The sequence below is a fragment of the Acinonyx jubatus genome, chromosome E1, assembly GCF_027475565.1.
Source record: "Acinonyx jubatus isolate Ajub_Pintada_27869175 chromosome E1, VMU_Ajub_asm_v1.0, whole genome shotgun sequence".
NCBI lineage: Eukaryota > Metazoa > Chordata > Mammalia > Carnivora > Felidae > Acinonyx > Acinonyx jubatus.
Window position 1 is genome coordinate 10,306,920 of NC_069397.1, and position 19,573 is coordinate 10,326,492.

At 48.1% G+C, this 19,573-nt stretch overlaps 1 protein-coding gene and 1 long non-coding RNA gene across 3 annotated transcripts in view; one reads left to right on the forward strand and one right to left on the reverse strand.

The window, feature by feature from the left end:
* Positions 1-186: 186 nt before the first annotated feature.
* Positions 187-19,501, forward strand: LOC128313392 (uncharacterized). 2 transcript variants are annotated; one of them, XR_008294047.1, is made up of 3 exons: positions 187-344; positions 5,536-5,652; positions 18,738-19,501. It is a non-coding gene; the product is annotated as an uncharacterized LOC128313392 (long non-coding RNA). The 2 variants fall into 2 exon arrangements; XR_008294048.1 differs by having other exon boundaries at positions 18,815-19,500.
* Positions 1,610-19,573, reverse strand: part of LOC106981405 (multidrug and toxin extrusion protein 1) — a 37,743-nt gene continuing 19,779 nt past the window's right edge. Inside the window, exons 13-17 of the mRNA XM_053211795.1 lie at positions 16,475-16,544; positions 15,833-15,965; positions 5,001-5,095; positions 4,204-4,288; positions 1,610-2,392 (exon numbers count right to left, since the gene is read on the reverse strand). Of these exons, the coding sequence (XP_053067770.1) occupies positions 2,190-2,392; positions 4,204-4,288; positions 5,001-5,095; positions 15,833-15,965; positions 16,475-16,544 (586 nt within the window). The 3' untranslated portion in view covers positions 1,610-2,189. The remainder of the gene's footprint in view (positions 2,393-4,203; positions 4,289-5,000; positions 5,096-15,832; positions 15,966-16,474; positions 16,545-19,573) is intronic.

Sequence of the window (19,573 nt, forward strand, 5' to 3'; positions counted from 1 at the left end):
CGGCGGGCTGGGGGCGGCCCCCGCACGGCCCCGCCCCGCGCGCCCGCGGACCGCCCCCACCTGCGCACGCGGCCGGGGTGGGGGAAGGGGTGGGGGAAGGGGAGGGGGGAGAGGGGGAGGGCCTCACCCCGGGACGCCGGACCTACGGGCCAACCGTCACCGCCCGCACATCCCCGGGTGGGGTGTGGGGGGTGGTGCTGGGGAGGCAGGACGGGGTCGGGGGCGCTGTGCGCTGACAAAGGAGACTGTAGCTTGGAAGAGCGAAATGTGCTGCGGCGGGGGCGGAGAGGGCGAATTTCTAATTCCACCCACCGCACCCCGAGAGCACTGCGCCGGTTTTGCAGGTGAAGTCCCTCTCCCTCTGCCTCGGGTTACGGGTGTGTTAAAGTATTTACTCCCCTGGGGATGCGCTCCTCGCCTGCAACTTGGGCTGATGAGATAAGCCTCCGCATCCCTTCCCAGGGGCTCCTACCTGGTGAAGGGAAGGCCAGGCAGGGCGAGAACTCTTTAGAAGGCGAGGGTATCCAGGAGGGGTATCCACAGGGGAGGGAATGAAGAGGGTGCGTGTGTGGGCTTCCTAACGAAAGAGCTGGGAGAGGGGAGGTTGCCGGCGAAGGGGGGGGGGGGGAAGCATCCTTCAGGGCAGGCCTTTAATCTTGGTCCCAGTAAAGTGACTCTCCTAGAAGAGTAAAACACCGAGGTGGAGATACCTTAAGGCGGCCCTGGGTGTTTTTTTACTCATAGTAGCCAACATTTGTGATCTTGTCCATTATCTGTTCTTTGAGGGCAAAGGCCGTGCATAGCTCTTTGTATCCATCCCAAGTACACAGCGTTCTTAATTCTGAGTTAAACAGTGTCCCCCCTCTCCCCAGGAAGGTTGAGTCCAAGTACAACTTGGTTACTACTTAATCCAAGGCCGCTACTGAAATCCTGACCACTCCCTCCACCCCAGAGGAATTAGCTAGGGTTGTTTGGATTTGCACAGCTCCAAAGACTTCCCCAATTATTCTCCAATGCTGGGGCAGAAGGGAGCATTCACCAAAACCTCATCCTTTTGAGACAAAAGCGCACACGCGCGCACACACACACACACCCCTTCCTTGGATACGCCATGTTCACCACCTAAAGCTGGTGCCTTCATAAAGACAAAGACCCAAGCAGAAGATGAATGGGGCCCACCCAGGACCCCTTTCCTAGCCCCCTCTTTCCATTTCTGCTGCCTTCCAATCTTTAATCCCCTCCATCAACATAGGAGAAGGTCTGACTTCTTCCAGTTTGCCCAGAATAGCTCTTCAAGCCCTTTATTTCTCTCTCTGGGATGTCCACCCCTCTAGAAAAATGAGGTGCTGCTTCTCAGTGGGGTCTTGGCCTACAGCTTCCTCTCTCCTGGTCTCTGCCAATCTTTCTCAGTCCGGACAGATTTTTAGACCATTCCTTAACAGGAAGCATGTTCATCAATGCCATCGGACTCCTCTCTTCTTAAACCTGTCTTCTCCTCTTTTGGTTTCTCAAGCACGTCCGTTGCCCACCAGTGCCTGAGAGCTGGACCCCAAATGAATCTTAACAAATGCCATTTTCCCATTGAATAACCATAGAAGACACGAGGAAACACATGCTGTAAAATATATTTTAAATAATTAGATGCTAACAGTCCTTAAGCACTCAGTACATACGTTTGTATCTAAAGAAACAAAAGCAGAAGAAATATCAAAGTCATAGATGAATACCATCAGTACACAGTGGTCCTGGGTTGAGACAATGATGGATGAGGTATTATCAATCTCATCATTCAGACATTGTCTTAGACTAGAACATAGGTTTTTTTTTTTTTTTTTTACCTTAGTTCCTTTTTTCATTAGAAAACATAATTTTGAACTCTCAATCCTTGAAAGCCATGGGCACAGATGAGCTACTTAACTGAAAACAAATTTCCACCACTTGGCCTGTGCATTACTTGCAAACTCAAAAGGTAGGACTACTTCACTAAAAACAAATTTCCACCGCTTGGCCTGTGCGTTACTTGTAAACTCAAAAAGTAGAACTACTTAACTGAAAAATTTCCAACGCTTGGTCTGTGCGTTACTTGTAAACTCACAAAGTAGAACTACTTAACTGAAAACAAATTTCCACCGCTTGGCCGGTGCGTTACCTGTAAACTCAAAAAGTATCGCTCGACCTGACTCTCTTGCCTATCCCTCAACTCTGATATACACTCTCAGTAAAATCCCTAGGAGCAAGATTGAAATGACCCCCAGGAGCAGGAGCCCACGCCACAGCACCAACTGTCTCCCGGTCATCCTAGCGTCTTGGCTCATTTGCAGATCCAATGGAGTCTCGTCTCTTTGTACAACAGCTCTCCTTAACACTCTTCGCTGGTTCCTTGGGACCACCGCTGAAGGGAAAAAAGGAACTTAGTGAGCAGAGTAAAAGGGTATTTTTTTTATTAGTATAAAAGATGTCCTATGTGTATGTTACTAGCCGGGGGAAAGTTTATTGAGGAAGCAGTTGCTGCCTTGGATACGCAAAAGAATACTATCTCAGAGTGCCTCTCCATTCACCGATCACAAACTCCAGAGCCTGCTATTGTGAGCTTAGGTCTACCAGGGAGCTCTGCCTCACCACAAGAACTAGAGGAATAAATACAGTGACCCTCTAGTTAAGATTCATAGGGCAAGTTTTCAAGGGGCCAACACTCCTCTAATTAACAGTTCAGAAGGAGAACAAGGCCAACGGAGGAGAAAAATCACCTAAGAGATCATTCAAGGCCATTCACAGAACTGAAGAGAGATGTGACTCTTCACATCAGGGGGCCTACTAGGCATCCAGCAAGGGTGTGACTCAGATGTAGATTCCGTCTTCCAGTGCTTCAGAGTAGTCAGAATTCAGGAAAATATCCTAAAAGCTTCCCGAGAGAAACGCAAAGGCAGTTGACAGAAAGAACCAAGAATAAGATGGGCATCCGACTTCTTAAACAAGCATAGTGGATACTGGGATGTGCTGATGGCCCTTGGGAGTTGTGAGAGAAAAGCATTTCGAATAGAGTAATTCGTATGAAACTCACCTAACTCTCACGTCAGTGGTATGATGTAACTAGTATTATTACCCTTTTACAAATGGGAGATGATAGGAAACTTGGACCAACCATCCGCTGAAGACAATTATGAAAGCTGGATAAAACGAATGAAAAATATCATCTTGAAGGTATCAGAGTACTACCGAAGTAACAAAAAGTCACCAGGGCAAGATCGACGGGAAGCTGGAAACCCAGCAAAGCCAGCCAGCTTTGGGGGCCACTTTTGACCTGAGAGTTCTCCATCTGGACCTGAGCAATGCTTTTGGGGGGAGTTTAGTCCTCACCAAGGTAAACCCCTCTGGACTCTAGGCCGGATCTCAGGGGCTGTATCCAAGAATTCAGGACGAACCAGAAGTAAACCAAGCCTCACCCTGGTTGCCTTCAAGTCAGCTGGGGGCTCCAGGAAGCTGTTTCTGAAATTGCCCTAGACTGCTGGTAACCCTAAGTGTTCAACAAAAGCAAAGGAAAATCCTCCCTGAAGACAGACAGACATCACAGGCCTCAAATTACTTCCACCGGCAATTTTCAAATACAAGATCTGGAACACAATCAAAGATAACCAGGCACACAGGGGACCAGACAACATGAACGAAAACTGGCAGGAACAATGGAATTGGCAGCTGGCTGTAATTCAGCCAGTCTGTGAACTCGGTTATAAAGAAGCGAGGAACTAGTGTGAGTACATGACTAACTGCCGAAGGATCTGGAAGTCTGGGGAGATTACAGGTTTGACAGAGAGAAAGTGATATACACACTTGCGTGATGGTCACCGGAAGCAACAGTTAAAACAACGATCTGTTTAAGGCCCATCTTTGCCTGGTGAATGGGGGAACCCTATAGACACAGACCTACTAATGTCAGTTTCCAAGGTAAGGTCAACGCACAGGATCACCGAGTATTAGAGATCCCTTTGGAAAGCTTACGTGAGTACCATTAGGTCAGCCAAGGAACTGGCAACCTGCAGTGTACCTAAAATTGAGTGTTGCGTGACTTTATCATTTGTCCCTGAAACTTTATTTCCCGGGTTCGGGGGGGCGCTCATGGCAGCAAATCCAGTGGTGTCCCACAAATGGCCCCTCCTGGACCACCTGGACAGGCCTGTTTCCCAGAGGTGAGAGTTTATTCCATACCTATGTTCTGATAGACTGCAGGCTGGGCCACAGACTGGGTCCTAGTCCGGACCACATTTAGTCTCACATTGGCATGTACCCGAGCCTGGAAAATGAAACTCAAAGTCAATCCACAAAGCATTATTTACCACCGTTATAAATAAGACATTTGACTTGACTACTACCCAGTTTAGGAAAAACCAAGCCATTCTCTGTAACTGACATGTAAGGGGACCTTCTCTGGTTCCCAAGTATGGAATCGTCTTTCAGGATGATTGACGTAAGTAAGGTCAATGGTGGGGGGGGGGGCGGGAGGGATCGATGGAAAAGCACTAGGGGGAAGGCTGGGCCCAAGTTCAGAGGATTCTCCCCTTTTTCCTTCATTTTTGTTTTGTCTACCATCTATTTTCAGACCCCACATTGACCCTAGCAAGCTGGAGACACTCATGTGTGCAGGTATCTTAATGAAATATTTTGGGATCATAAAAAACAGTATCAGGATAAATTGGCTGGCATCCCTCCTTTCTTTCCAGTTTCAAATCTTGTCCTCAAACTCATTTTTCAGGCGCATAGGTGGTAGCCTGGCTTGGGATACGAGGAGGAAAGGAACCCCTATTTTTCTGTTTGATAAATAAACAAAAGGGAAATGGATAACTGCAGGGGTATCTGGCCCTTAGCATGTGAAATAAAGGCAGTTGAAACAACAACAAAGCGTTGGTGATAAAAGGGGAAAGAACCTTACAAATGAGAGGGAGAGAGCCTAAACAGATTGTTTTCTAGGAGAGGAACTTTTATGGGCCAGCAATGAACATAGTTACCTCTTCACAGGCTTTCTTCCAGTTTAGCTGAGAAATAAAGATGAAAAAGCACAGACACTGCGTGATCGCACAGATAATGATCCCTGACCACAGACCTAGAAGTGGAAATATTTAACAGAGGTTAATTCCATGGAAAACAGGGCACCCCTGGGCAGTATGTGCCTCCTGTCTCACTTTGAGAATCTGCTTTCACGGCTGCAGTGGAGCCCACAGTGATCCAGACATCCCCTTCCTGCTCTCCTTTGGTTTCCAGAAGGTTCTGAGAGGCCCAGGGCTCCCTGTGGACACTGCCCAGTGCTCTGGGTCTCAGAACTGATGTTTAGACGCTCTTTTTGGCCTTTGTGATCCTAATACTTTGCTAGTAAGAGACATTCAGGTTATAAGGAAATGAAATTCCCAAGACAGACTACTTCCTGTCTCTAAGAGTGCTATGCTTCTGAACAGCTATGGCCTATTTTCCTCAAAAGGGACTAATGTTTTCAAAATGCACAAGTCACCAGCCATGTTAAGTTCCCTCCCTGGGCACTTCCTACAGGCTTACTGGCTTTGGGCACAGACTTCCAGAGCTCCTGGGACAAGGTTGTCCGCAGAGAGATGATCACAGAGAGGCTGAGGGAGAACAGAACACAGGAAAAGTCTCATGGATCTCAAGGTACCATCGCACTCTACCTAGTAAACCCACACGGGACACAGAGGGAGACCCCAAGTGAGAAGGGTTTCTTTGGTCAACAGTGAAGTAATGGCAGAATCAGAAAAGCCAACGAGGGCTGTGAGGAACTGAATATGCAAACAGCCAATGAGCAGACCATATGTAAAAACAAAACTCTAGGGGCGCCTGGGCGGCTCAGTCGGTTGAGAGGCTGACTCCGGCTCAGGTCATGATCTCATGGTTCATGGGTTCAAGCCCCACGTCAGGCTTTGCATTGACAGCATGGAGCTACCTGCTTCCAATTCTCTGTCTCCCTCCCTCTCTGGCCCTCCCCGATTCACACACTGTCTCTCTCTCTCTCTCTCAAAAATAAATATTAAAAAAAAAAAAAAAAATAGAGCTCTGATCCACAGCCTACAGCAATCTGTCCAGAAACCAAGCCCTTACCTACCATAAACCCGAAAAGCCAGTTGGTTACATGTCAAACTCTGGGAATAATCCAGGGTGCTACATAAGAACTTCTGCAACAACTGACCCAAAATGGCCAGGACTTGATCGATAATTGACACGTTCCCTAAGTTCTGTCCCTGCTTCCAACTTAGGGCCAACCAGAGTAAAGCAAACACGCCCTCCCCCCTGCCCCCACCAATCCCACAGGATGCCCCGATTCTCTTGTTAGCCCGCCTCCGGCTTCCCCGGGACATGAGCGCACACCTGAGACCTCTCTTAGTTTCCCTGTAGAGTTCTCCCACCCCTCTGCCCGTCTCTGGGTCTCTGCCCAAACTCCGGTGGTGGTGGCTGACTCCCTTGCTAGAGCAAACTCAGAATAATGGCCTTTGTTTTTCGCATTTGGTTGTTCTCCACGTCCACAGCTCATCATGGAGGCCCCACAAGACCTGGCCTACACTGCCTAACACCACGGACCCCAGCCTCCAACCCGATGTGGTACCCACAGAGGCCCCTTGTGCCTGTCGGCCTGTGGCGTGTGCAGTCCTTGACGACGTGAGTTCGGGCCAGGCCTGCGCCCCAATCTCTTTACAATGAGCTCCTCGGCTCAGTACCCAGGTTTTGTCCCTGGTTCCCATTCGTTTGGCATCTTGGGTGGAATCAGGCCATTCCTTTTCATCCCTTTTGCTGTGTTTTGTGGTGCTGTGTAAAGTGTTGTCTGTCACAGAGGGACAGTTAGAGGCCAGAACACAGGCACAGGCCCTAGAAGCCCGCCGCGTGTGCTGATCTCACGGACCCACGAGGAGTTTGTGGTTCTCAACCCAACTGGCATCCACTGGGACAGACTTTTCTGCAGGTCACCACTAAGACCAGATGAGGCTCTCCTGTCACAGTTTTGTGTCCGGAGGCCTTGGCTTTGATCCAGGGAGCTTTCTTTTTGGGTTTCCGCCCGCCCGTTCTAAGCCCCTTCTAACCGCCGTGTGGGCGTCAGAGAAGGTGCTCGATGTCACAACCCTTTCGTCTCCTTTTGTCAATGAGAAAACTAACACTGAAATTGGAAAGCGAAGATGAACACGGAACTTGGTAGGAAACATAACCCTTTCGCTGACCTACAACACATGGGAGAACCATTTTGAAAAAGGACTTTGGGACAAAAATGAGCCAAGACCCCAAGTCTCTTTGGGACCTGCAAGAGAGACAGCTGGATGGTCGCCCCCCCCACCCCCACCCCAGCCAACCTCCAACTACAAGGACACTTGCAGATACTGTAAACAGAAGGGATGCCAGGAAGGGAAAACCCAAGACCAAGAAAACTCTCTCGTTTCAGGTCAGGGAGTGCTTGCGGAAGGCAAAATCACCCACTATCTCGCCAGGCCCTTCAACACTCCAGGTGAATTCACTGTAAATAGAGACAGCCATCCTCATCAATGCCTGGCAGATGCCCCGCTTTCTACAAGCAGCCCCGGCACCTTACCCAATCTCTGTCTCAGGGTACACATACTGCACAGGTGGTTGGTATTTCAAGTGACCCACAGGTTTTCCCAATCTCCCGGTCTTCCCCCCCCCCCCCCCCGCCCCCAAGTTTATTTATTTATTTTGAGAGAGCGAGCACAAGCCGGGGAGAGGGAGAGAGAAAAAATCCCAAGCAGGCTCTGCACTGTCAGTGCAGAGCCCGACGCGGGGCTCAAAACTCACGAACCGCAAGATCATGACCTCAGCCGAAAGCAAGAGTCAGACGCTTCGGGTTCCGTGCTGAGAGCTCAGCCTGGAGCCTGCTTCGGATTCTGTGTCTCCCTCTCTCTCTCTCTCTCTCTCTCTCTCTCTCTGCCCACCCCACCCTCACTCTCGCTCTGTCGGTCAAAAATAAATAAGCATTTAAAAACTTTAAAAAAAAGAGGCACTAATCCGACTGAGCCACCCAGGCACCCCCGCCAATTATCCCAGTCTTTAACCGTAACCCTGGAGCCCTTGACTGAGAAGCGCAGCTTCCTGCTCGATGCTACCGCCCCTGCAAATTTCACAGGGGGAGCCTTCCTCTGCAGGCGGAACCGTGATATCAAATGCATACCAGAGATCTGAGCGGACTCCTCTATTTATGGTCAAATTCGGTCTGCTCAGGGTGCACACCGAGCTTCCTGTATTTGACACAGACCCCAGACAAGGACCTTGACACTATGCCTGACATTCCATGGCCTTGGTTATTGTACTGACACAGCCAAAGGATTGGAGCAGGACCCCTAAAAGTTCAGACTGCTCCTACCAAGTGTTACCTAAACTTCCCCAGCATCCCTTGAAGGCAAATGAAGGGATTCAAACCTAGCGCTGAAAAGTCACACCCAGAGGTCTTTCCATACCCTGGACTGGCCCTTAGAACTGTCACTAAAAAAAAAAAAAAAAAAAAAAAAAGTCAAATGCATGAGGATATCTTTACTCAAGACTTCAGGGCCATCAACAAAATTGTTATCCCTCGCTCACCACAAATACCTGACCCAGTAACCATCCTGACATCGACCCCTCCTGAAGCCACTCGCTTTACTGTAGTGAGGAGTCTTTGTTCTGCTCTGTTCAGCGAGCCTCTACATGGGGACAGCCGATACCCCTTTCCTTCACCAGCCGAGGAAAACAGTGTGTCTGCACAGTCACGGGCTAGGAGGGCCACTGAATCCCCCCCACCCCCCTCAATTTTTCTCAGTTCCTTAATCGAGAATTTTAAAAATCGGGGCACCTGGGTGGCTCAGTCCGTTGACTACCTGACTCGATTTTGGCTCACGTTAGGATCCCAGGGTCGTGGTCTGGAGCCCTGCATCAGGCTCCGTCCTTGCTGGGGATTCTCTCGCTCTCCCTCTGTCCCTCTCCCCATTTGCACTCCCTCGCTCTAAAATTTAAAAAAATTTTTTTTTCTAATTTAAAAAAGAATTTTCAAAATGTACATTTCCCTTGTGATTCTTTTTTTTTCCTTTTTTTAAATCACAGCAGGATTCATTCATTCATTCATTCATTCATGAGACAGAGGAAGAAAGCACGTGAGCGAGGGAGAGGGGCAGAGAGAGAGAAAGATCATCTTTTTTTTTTTCCTCTTGAGAGAGAGGGCACAAGTAAGCAAGAGGCAGAGAGATAGGGAGAGAGAGAGATCCCATGACAGGCAGAGAGGGAGAGAAGAGAGAGAAGTGGGACTCGCCTGAAGCAGGGCTCAAACTCACCCAAAGTGGGGTTCAAGCTCGCCCTCTGAGGGACTCGAACTCACAAACCGTGAGATCGTGACCTGAGCCGAAGTCAGATGCTTAACCAACTGAGCCACCCAGGCGCCCTCTTATGATTCATTTCTGATACATGATGCATCAGCACTCCTACTTTGTGCAGAGAATGAGGAAGTGCACGTAAAACATTCTGTTTTCTTGTTCTCAGCCTTGGCAGAAAAGAGACATCGTTTCAAAAGCACAATCACAATTTTGCCACAACACAGTTCATTTAGGGTATGACCTATCCAGGATTTCTGGGTTTAACTGGATATTGCAAACCCCGGGAGCCAAATTTTTCTGAGCTTGCAACACCTCTCTATGAATAGACTTGTCCATAGAGACAGACCCTGTGCTCAGGAGGCCCCAACACGAACAGGCTTCTGAAACCTAGAAGGCTCCTCAGCAGGCCTCCTTCCCACCCAGGCATCCCCAACTACAAAAAACTACTTTGTCTCTCTGTGCCCATAATCTCAAAGTTCATGAGTTCGAGCCCTGTGTTGGGGTCTGTGCCGACAGCTCAGCTCGGAGCCTGGAGCCTGCTCTGGATTCCGCGTCTCCCTCTCTCTCTCTCTCTCTCTCTCTGCCCCTCCCCTGCTCATGCTGTGTCTCTCAAAAATAAACAAACTTTAAAGAAAAATAATAAAACAATAAAATATTAGACTGCAGTCCTCTACCCGAGGTAAAACATTAGCCCAGATGGCAGACCCTACTGTGATTCCCAAATTACGTCACCAGCAAAGACCAGAGACTAGACATATATGCGGACGGCAGACTGATGCTGTGGGAGAAGCCCTTGCCTGATGTGGGGCTGTTCTGGAAACAGAGAGGGTTTCTCACCTCTGCCGGAGCCCCTATCACAGATAGAAAGCAAGTGAAGAAACCTTTAAACTCACTTCCGTCTTCCAGAGAGGCAGCCATCGTAAAGATGGAGACCCACAGAGAACAAGAGAATGCAGAAGCCAAAAGGAGACCCTCGCAGGTCATGGAGCCAAGCAAGCCACTTTAACCAGGTTCTGATCCTGTCCGAGCCCTCAAAAGAAAGATCTCTGGAGGGTTCAAAGAGGCCCTTGTAAAAGACCAGTGTTTAGCCTCCGGTTTTGAAAAGACGAATGGAAAATACATCTGGTTGCACACCCATCACTCCGGGAATCTCTGGCACCATCAAGATGGCCACTCAACAGCACAAGATGATTTCAAATGGATGTTAGCGAAGTTTCTCCACGAAACTATTCATCATCACAGAGTAGACGGGCTGCTTGGCATCTGAAACCAACATTGGTGGGGAAACTTTAAAAAAATAGCTGAGGTTTTTTTCAGGTCATGTGTCGCTCGTCACCAACATAATCCTGGAGAAACCGTGAAGGTCGACGTGGCCGGGAACCAGGCCTCAAGGGACCTTTGAACACCTACAGATGGATTTTGTCCAGCTTGTATCCTCCATAGGATTTAAATACGTTTTAGTTACCGGTTGTCTATTTTCAGGATAGATGACGCATTTCCTTGCTAAAAAGCTACAGCCCTTACCATCACTAAAAAGCTGCCTGACTTTGTATTTCCAGCCTGATGTCTCAGGTTTTAGAAGTCTCAGATGGCAAGTTTTATACCAAGTGACTGAGGCACGTGCTTTATGGGAGCCATATAAAAGAACTCTGTAGGGGCGCCTGGGTGGCTTGGTCGGTTAAGCGTCCAACTTCGGCTCAGGTCATGATCTCACGGTCCGTCAGTTCAAGCCCCGCGTCAGGCTCTGTGCGGACAGCTCAGAGCCTGGAGCCTGTTTCGGATTCTGTGTCTCCCTCTCTCTCTGCCCCTCCCCTGTTCATGCTCTGTCTCTCTCTGTCTCAAAAAATAAACAAACGTTAAAAAAAAAAACTTTTTTTTTTCATTTAAAAAAATAAAAAAACATAAAAGAACTCTGTAAAATATTACTCCTTACTCAAAACACTATGCTGTCCTCATCACCCACAATCTCCTGGAAAAGTAGAAAGGACCAATGTCATCCTTAAACATCCTTAAATTCTGGAAGAATTAGGACACTGGAAGGCCTGTGTCTAGGGATTTCGCCACCAATACCAGCCTGACCACACGGATGGGCTACGTGCAAAATATCACCAGGGTCCTACCGCCAACAGCTTAAGGCTGCCTTCCCACAACATCTTCCTAAACAGCTTCTCCACCATCTTTAGCCAGAAGATTTCATCTACCGGAAGAGAGAGCAGGGAAAAGTGCTCCTGAACTTTGTTGGAAGGGACCTTTTCAATGGTTGTGACGCTGGATGGTTGCATTTTTTCCCAAGTCTTGAATGGTTCTGCACAATCGCTCACCATGATGGTCATCATGACGGTACAACATCAAGGAGCTAAAGAAGATCTTGCAATACAGTTGACTATGAAGAGGACTGTACAATCCCCAAGTGGTAAGACCTGGCTCCCTAGCTTTCCCTGAATTCCCCTTGTCTCTAATTTTCCCTGAAAAAGAGGAGACTGAGACACTGAATATACGATGGCCACACCATAGATCAAAGTAGAACTCTGACCCACAACCTGCAGCAACAGAGCCAGGAAAACCCCTTATCCACAATAAACAACCGAAAAGCCAGCCTGTTCCACATCAGACTTGCAGAAGGCCAGATAGCTATCCCTAGGGACACTCCAGGACGCTAAATAGTAACTTCTGCAACAGCTGACCCAAAATGGCCAGGATTTGACTTAAGAACTGACAGCTTCCCTAATTTTTGTCCCTGCTTCCCACTCAGAACCAAGCAGAGAAAAGCAAACACGCACCCCTGACCAATTGCACAGGATGCTCCACGTCTACTTGGCCTGCTTCCAGCTCCCCCAGGCCACCGGCGTCCATCAGGGGACACCCGAAGCGTGCCCCTTCCCCTTCCCCCCCCCCCCCCCCCCCCCCGCCACAAAACCTTCCCAACTCCTCTGCCTGCCTTTGGATCTCTGCCAGAACTCCAGTGATGCTGGCCCCGGCCTTGCTACAGCAAGCTCAGAATTAACGGCCTTTGCTTTTCCTATTTGGTTGGTCCACAGCCATCTAGATCTGGGTAAGGGCAAGGTGGCCAGATTGGGCTCGTGATTGACAGGTGCAGATAGCCACACTTGGTGCAGAGTTTATAGTTCTGCTCCCGTCGACACCAGTCACCCTCGTATCACGTTTCAGGTGCGATCAGCCCAATGTTCAATTTTATTTATTTACTTATTTATTTTCATGTTTATTTTTGAGAGAGAGAAAGAGAGAGAGCACTCACGGGAGGAGCAGAGAGAGAGGGAGACAGAGGATCTGAAGCAGGCTCCACGCTGATAGCAGCGAGCCCGATGCAGGGCTCAGACTCACAAACCATGAGATCATGACCCGAGCCAAAGTTGGACACTCAACTGACTGAGCTACCCAGGCGCTCCCAGCCCAATATCTAGAAGAGTAAAGTGGATGACCACCTGCCATTCCTATAATGGACTAATAAAACCAAATACATACAGGATGGCTTTCTCTTCCAAATCCAGTTGTTCCCAAGCCACAAAAACTACAAGCTTACCCTAACCATCCTAAACAGGAAATAACCAGCTATCTCCAGCTGTAATTGGAAAGTTACGAGTTAGAGTTCCAGGAATTTCACCTGACACCATTTAAAAGACTTCTGTTTGACTCAACCCCGGAACCCCGAAACACGATGATGATCAGAATCCCCTGGGCAAGACCCAGGAATAGGTGTATTCGAAAAGCCTCACAGGGAATTATGATGGACTTTATGTTTTGCTGGAGCTGCCCAGGCGAACTTGTCACATTCTGATGCGCCTCTGAGCACCCTGTGTAGGTATACTGCACACCCTACAAAGCGGGACACAACATTCAAGCCAGTTAGTGTTACACTTTTTTTTCTCGAAGAGGTGGGTGGCAGAGATTGGCTACAGTCTTCTCGCGGAACCCTCAGCTCCCCAGAGTTCCCAGCATGTTTTCAATTGAGATATAACTGACCTGTTAGTTTCAAGCGTGCAACACAATGATTCAACGTGTGTGTATATACTGTGAAATGATCACCGCGATAAATCTAATTATATGTCGCCACACGCAGCTGCAAAATTCTTTTTCTTACAATGAGAACTTTTAAGATCTACTCCCTTGCCAACCTTCAAGCAAGTAATAACAGTATTAACAGCTGTAGCTGCCATATTGTGCATTCCCAATCCCCAGGACTTACTTTATAACTGGAAGTTTGCACCACAGCATTTTTTTTTAATGTTTAATGTTTTAATTTATTTTCTTTTTTACTTTTTTTTTTTCAACGTTTATTTATTTTTGGGACAGAGAGAGACAGAGCATGAACGGGGGAGGGGCAGAGAGAGAGGGAGACACAGAATCGGAAACAGGCTCCAGGCTCTGAGCCATCAGCCCAGAGCCTGACGCGGGGCTCGAACTCACGGACCGTGAGATCGTGACCTGAGCTGAAGTCGGACGCTTAACCGACTGCGCCACCCAGGCGCCCCCTGTTTTAATTTATCTTTGAGAGAGAGAGAGAGACAGACAAACAGACAGAGCATGAGCAGGGGAGAGGCAGAGAGAGAGGGAGACCCAGAATCCAAAGCAGGCTCCGGTTTCCAAGATGTCAGCACAGAGCCCGACGTGGAGCTCAAACTCACGAACTGTGAGATCAAGACCTGAGCCGAAGTTGGGACACTTAACCGACTGAGCGACCCAGGTGCCCCACCACAGCATTTCTTTTAAGTGATTCTTTTTTTTTTTTTTTAACATTTTATTTATTTTTGAGAGACAGAGAGAGACAGGGCATGAGCGGGGGAGGGGCAGAGAGAGAGAAAGAGACACAGAATCCGAAGCAGGCTGCAGGCTCTGGGCAAGCTGTCAGCATAGAGCCTGATGCGGGGCTTGAACCCACAAACTGTGAGATCATGACCTGAGCCGAAGTCGGACGCTCAACCGACTGAGCTACCCAGGTGCCTCTCTTTTAAGTGATTCTTAACTTCCTCTGCTTTGCACATCCTAGAGATGCTTTTGTCAAATGAACAGCACTGGGAACACAGATCTGTATTTTTAAGTGGATCCCTCTCATGTTTCCCTTAGCTATGCCACTGGCAAATCCAAAATATGAATAATGTCAGAAACTCAGCTAAATAATTTTCTGCACCATGATGAAAGCCCAGTGAACTTTGCATTGGCAACTCCATTCTTTGAACATCTCCCGTATTTTTCATTAAAATATTATTCAACTGGAGAACAATGTGCAGCATAACGGGATGGGAAGTTCACGCCAGGTATCAGATGACTTCTCACTGGTCCCCCGCCAGCCAAGTACTGATGGGTAAAAATGAGCCATGCTTAAATCTGTCACCACTTCACCCAAAGATAAAGTGTTCAGGTTTTAACATCATCATGCGTTAACCACCAGTGTATTCCAAATTATTATTTTAGAAATCAAAGCTGGGCAGTCATTTGTTTCTGTACTTCAAAAAATTTTTTAAATGTTTTGAGAGAGAGACAGAGCACGACCAAGGGAGAGGCAGAGGAAGAGAGAGACACAGAATCCGAAGCAGGCTCCAGGCTCTAAGCTGTCAGCACAGAGCCCGACGTGGGGCTCAAACTCATGAACCGCGAGATCATGACCTGAGCAGAAGTTGGATGCTTAGCCCACTGAGCCACCCAGGCGCCCCTCTCTATGTTTTTAAAGGTTAGCATGGATTAAGTCCTTTCCTCCAAGTGTGGCAAGGGGATAAAGAGTCCCCTCACACCCCTGTGCCTTCCTTCTGTGCTGTTCACACACATCACACCCATGGCCTTCTGGGGAGACCTGCAAGGCACAAGGCTTACAAGGTCGTACCAGGCGGGAGGTGGAGCCAACAGAATGGCAATGAAGGGGACGTTGAGAACACAGCTCTAAGGGCTGCATGGGCTGACACAGGAGCCATGCTCTAGGATGTATACGGCTACCATGGCTGCTGCCGGAAGTTCTGTAAGAATCACGCCAAGGCTGACCCATGGCTTCCCCTGCCTCAGCCCAAACACTCCAGTATGGCCAGTTTATGATGGCCACAACCAGTCCTGCAGACTCACTCTCCAGGTCTCACCATACAAGCGCTTCTACCAAAGGACAGAACCGGGGCCACAAAAGGCACGTTTCTCAAAGCTTCCTCAGCACTCCTGCTCTCACCAACTCTGAGGACGTGAGAACTTGATGGCATAGGGCAGGGAGAGGAGTAGAAAGGTCACCGTGCTCTAGTCAAGCATGTCAGTGTGAAAAGCGGGCCCGGCTGGGCAAGAGGGGCATGAACTTGCAGTCCCGGGCCCCTGGCTACCTGCTATCCACTCCGTGCTTCTCTCTGACAGGGCACAGAACGAGCATGCAAAAGTTTCAAAGTTCCAGGGCCAAGTCTCAAAAAAAAAAAAAAAAAAAAAAGAAAAGAAAAAAGCTTCCATGCTCCAACAGTCATTTCCAGGCCCCATGAGTAACAGATCTGCCTGCCCGTGTGGTTAATGCTTACCAAGCACTTTCAGTCTGGCCAGGAACATCAGCGAGATCCCGACAGGGAGACCAACCACATAATACCCGACGGCATTGACCATGGCCCCAGCCTTCTGGTTGCCACTTCCCCGCAGGATGCCACCACTTGTGCACTGTAGGCAGAAAACATCCATCAGTGAGAACACTGCTGAGGCTTCTGAAAGACTCCTGTCCCCAGGCACCTCCCATCCCGGGGCGGGGGCGGGGCTCGGACTTAAAATCCGTGATCACGTGCCAGTGTTCTTATCAAGCGAGTATGGTACAAACGTTCGGTATTACCTACCTGCCCCATCCCAGTTGCTCTTTCCTTCTCTTTTTGCCTTTTTAATTTTTTGTTTTTAACGTTTATTCATTTTTGAGAGACAGGGAGAGGGCAGGGGAGGGGCAGAGAGAGGGAGACACAGAATGCGAAGCAGACTCCAGGCTCTGAACTGTCAGCACAGAGCCCGACATGGGACTCGAACCCACGAGCGGTGAGATCATGACCTGAGCCGAAGTCGGACGCTTGACCCACTGAGCCGCCCAGGCACCCCCAACTGCTCTTTTCGGTTTAAATGTACCACCATCAGAAGAAACGTGGAGATCATAAAAGGGCTTGAAAGGAATATTGCATAACACTTACAGCAAGACCTTCGAACACATGGGAAACCGCACAGATCGGAATCACCTCAGCGACCAGAGCCACGATTTCTCTGTTAGGAAAAGAAAGCACGTCGTGATCAGGAGGAGACAGATGTGTGGCTCAGGAGATGGCACTTGGCCTCTTGTGTAAAACCGGAGGGGGCTCATACGTTCCAGCCAACACCCGATTCGTGGACATTCCTACGGTTTCTTGGCCCGTAGAGGAAACCAACCCTACATTGCATCGAATCACTTCCAGAAGGAATATATAGTCCAACTGGTTGATGGAAACAATTGCATGAGATGATGTGGTGCTCCACTGCCCACAAAAAAATAAAATTTGGATTATAATGCCACCCTCTTTTCATGTTTATTTTTGAGAGAGAGTGTGCAAGCATATGTGAGCAGTTGAGGGGCAGGGAGAGAGGATCCAAAGCGGGCCCTGCACGGACAGCGTCTCGAGAGCTTGATGTGGGGCTCGAAACCACGAACCGTGAGATCATGAGCCGAAGTCAGATGCTTAACCGACTGAGCCACCCAGGCGCCCCAATGCCATCCTTCTTTGAACATGATTCCACATGTATCTCAGTGTGTCTGGATGGAGTAGAACAGAGTGGGTACAGTTCTCTCTGTGGAACCCAGGTTGGCATGTTACAAAGGCCATAGAGACAGTTTACAGAATTATCCTTGGTTCCTAGAGGTAGTCCCTAACCTCTACAGCTAGAGACTTTGATTTTAACACCTACACTTTTAGAAAATGCTGCCACTGACCCAGGAAGGCAAAAAATTCCATCATACTCTTGAGTGATGAACAAACAGGCCTAGATCATTGTCTGGCAATAAATATTTGCTGAATGAATTAAAAAAATCAGGAAACCCAGCACTGAACAAGGTGGTCACCCTCCTCCCCCTCTAAAAACAGGACAGAAATACAGTTCACTATTCAAATTGGATTTCATTTCTTGAATAGGTAACATCTGCCAATGGTTAAAAGAAATCAAGCCATGCAAAAAGAATATCGAGAAAAATCTTACTTCCACTCTGTTCCCAGCCCACCCATTGCCACCTCCCTGCTGACTGGGCAACAATCTTGAATACTGTCTGTACTTTTCCAGTACAAATACAGTCTTCTGTTCCCCTTCTAGAAACTGTTAGTCCATGTTCTAGCATTCTCTACGTGACCTTCTACAACTTGGCTTTTCCAACATACTCACTTTTATATCCCATCAAAATATATTGTCTTTTATGTGCTGCTGAATTCTGTCCACTAATATTTTAGTTTTGATTTTAGAACCGATATTAATAAGTGGGATTGGCCTGCAACTTTCTTTTTTACTGTACAAACTTCGTCAGATTTCGGTACCAATGTTATTTTTGCTTCCAAAACAGAATGCGGACATTTCCCTTTTTGTGGTCTCTGGTACAGTTCGACAGCACTGGAATGACATTTTCGAGGTCTTATAAAATTCTCCACGGGAATCCTCAGGGATTAGTGCTTTTTCAAATTTTAAAATAAATTTCTCTTATTTCTTCAAAGGGAATCGGTCCAGTTAGACCTTTTATGTTTTCCAAGGTAAGTTTTGGTAAATTATTTTCCTAGAAAGTTATTTATTCCTTTCAGATTAAAAAAATTTTTTTTCTTAACGTTTATTCATTTTCTGAGAGAAAGAGACAGAGTGCAAGTGAAGGAGGGGCAGGGAGAGAGGGAGACACAGAATCGGAAGCAGGCTCCAGGCCCCGAGCTGTCAGCACTGAGCCCAATACAGGGCTCGAACTCATGAACCGTGAGATCATGACCTAAGCTGACGTCAGATACTGAACTGACGCCACTCAGACGCCCCTATATTCCTTCCAGGTTTTTTAAATTTACTTTCAAAAGTCATGCAAAACTCGTCTCTCACGGTTCAAAAAAATTACTGTTTTTTAGTAACTTCCTCCTTTATTACTTTGCGCCAAGGGGCTCTCTCTCTTCTCCCTCTCTGCTAACGTTAGGTTCCAAGTCCTTGTTAGAATCTGTGTCACCAATCCTGCCAGTTTCAGCTGATCCTGGTCAGCTCATAAATAATTTGACGTCGTGAGTTTTCTCGGGTCTCCCGATACCACCAAAGATATGGTTCCTGGGCCCTTTTGTTCTTCGTGTTTTCTTCCTGCCCCGCACGGTTTCCGGAAGTGGACAGACTCAGAAGCAAACGTCTGCCACGCGCCTACTGAAACCATCAGCGCAGGATACACATCCGATAACGACCATTCTGATTCCCTTGCAGGAAAACGAGCATGATTTCCGGCTGCCCTTCTGCTTCCTTGGAAGCGAGGGACACTTAAACATCCTATTTCCCCACAGCAACATGGCGGAGGCTTCAAGGGGACAACCCGACATCAGAAGTCAAAAGGCAACCCCAAAAAGATACCCAAGGAATGAACGGCGGAGGGCAGTCCTGTCCACCACCTGCTTGTTAAACCCGTGAAGGAAAAGTCAACGTTGCCTTTTGTAACTGCTGATAGAAGAAACCCAAGTCAGAAGTATCCTTGCGACATGCCCACACCAGCCAGCCTCACTGATGAAAGCAACCAACCCAAACAGGACCCGCAAACCACACAGGAGACCCATCCCTTACACGAATTCGTCTCAGTGATCGGTCTGATCATGTGATTTTTTGAGACAGCTGCTTCAGGGAGATTTTAACTTCGGTTCGAACTGACCAATATATTCCACGACTTGTATCTACCAGGAATTTGGGGGCCAGATTCTGAGCTACCAAGAGGATTCTTATCACTGGGAGCAAAATAACTGAAAACGTAATCAATGGTACCAAAAAGGGGTCTCCTTCTCTAAAATACACACCTATCCTGACCACCTGCAGCACGTATCACCAATAAATTGCCCAATAAATTGGCATTGTGGATGATAAATCAGTTCCTACATCTGATCAGTTCTTCCCAGGAAACATCAATGAGGTTTTTTTTTTCCTTTTTTTATGCTTATTTATTTTTGAGAGTGAGAGAGACAGAGCACGAGTGGGAGAGAGGCAGAGAGAACGGGAGACACAGAATCTGAAGTGTCCTTTTTAGGCTCTGAGCTGTCAGCAATGTGGAGCTCGAA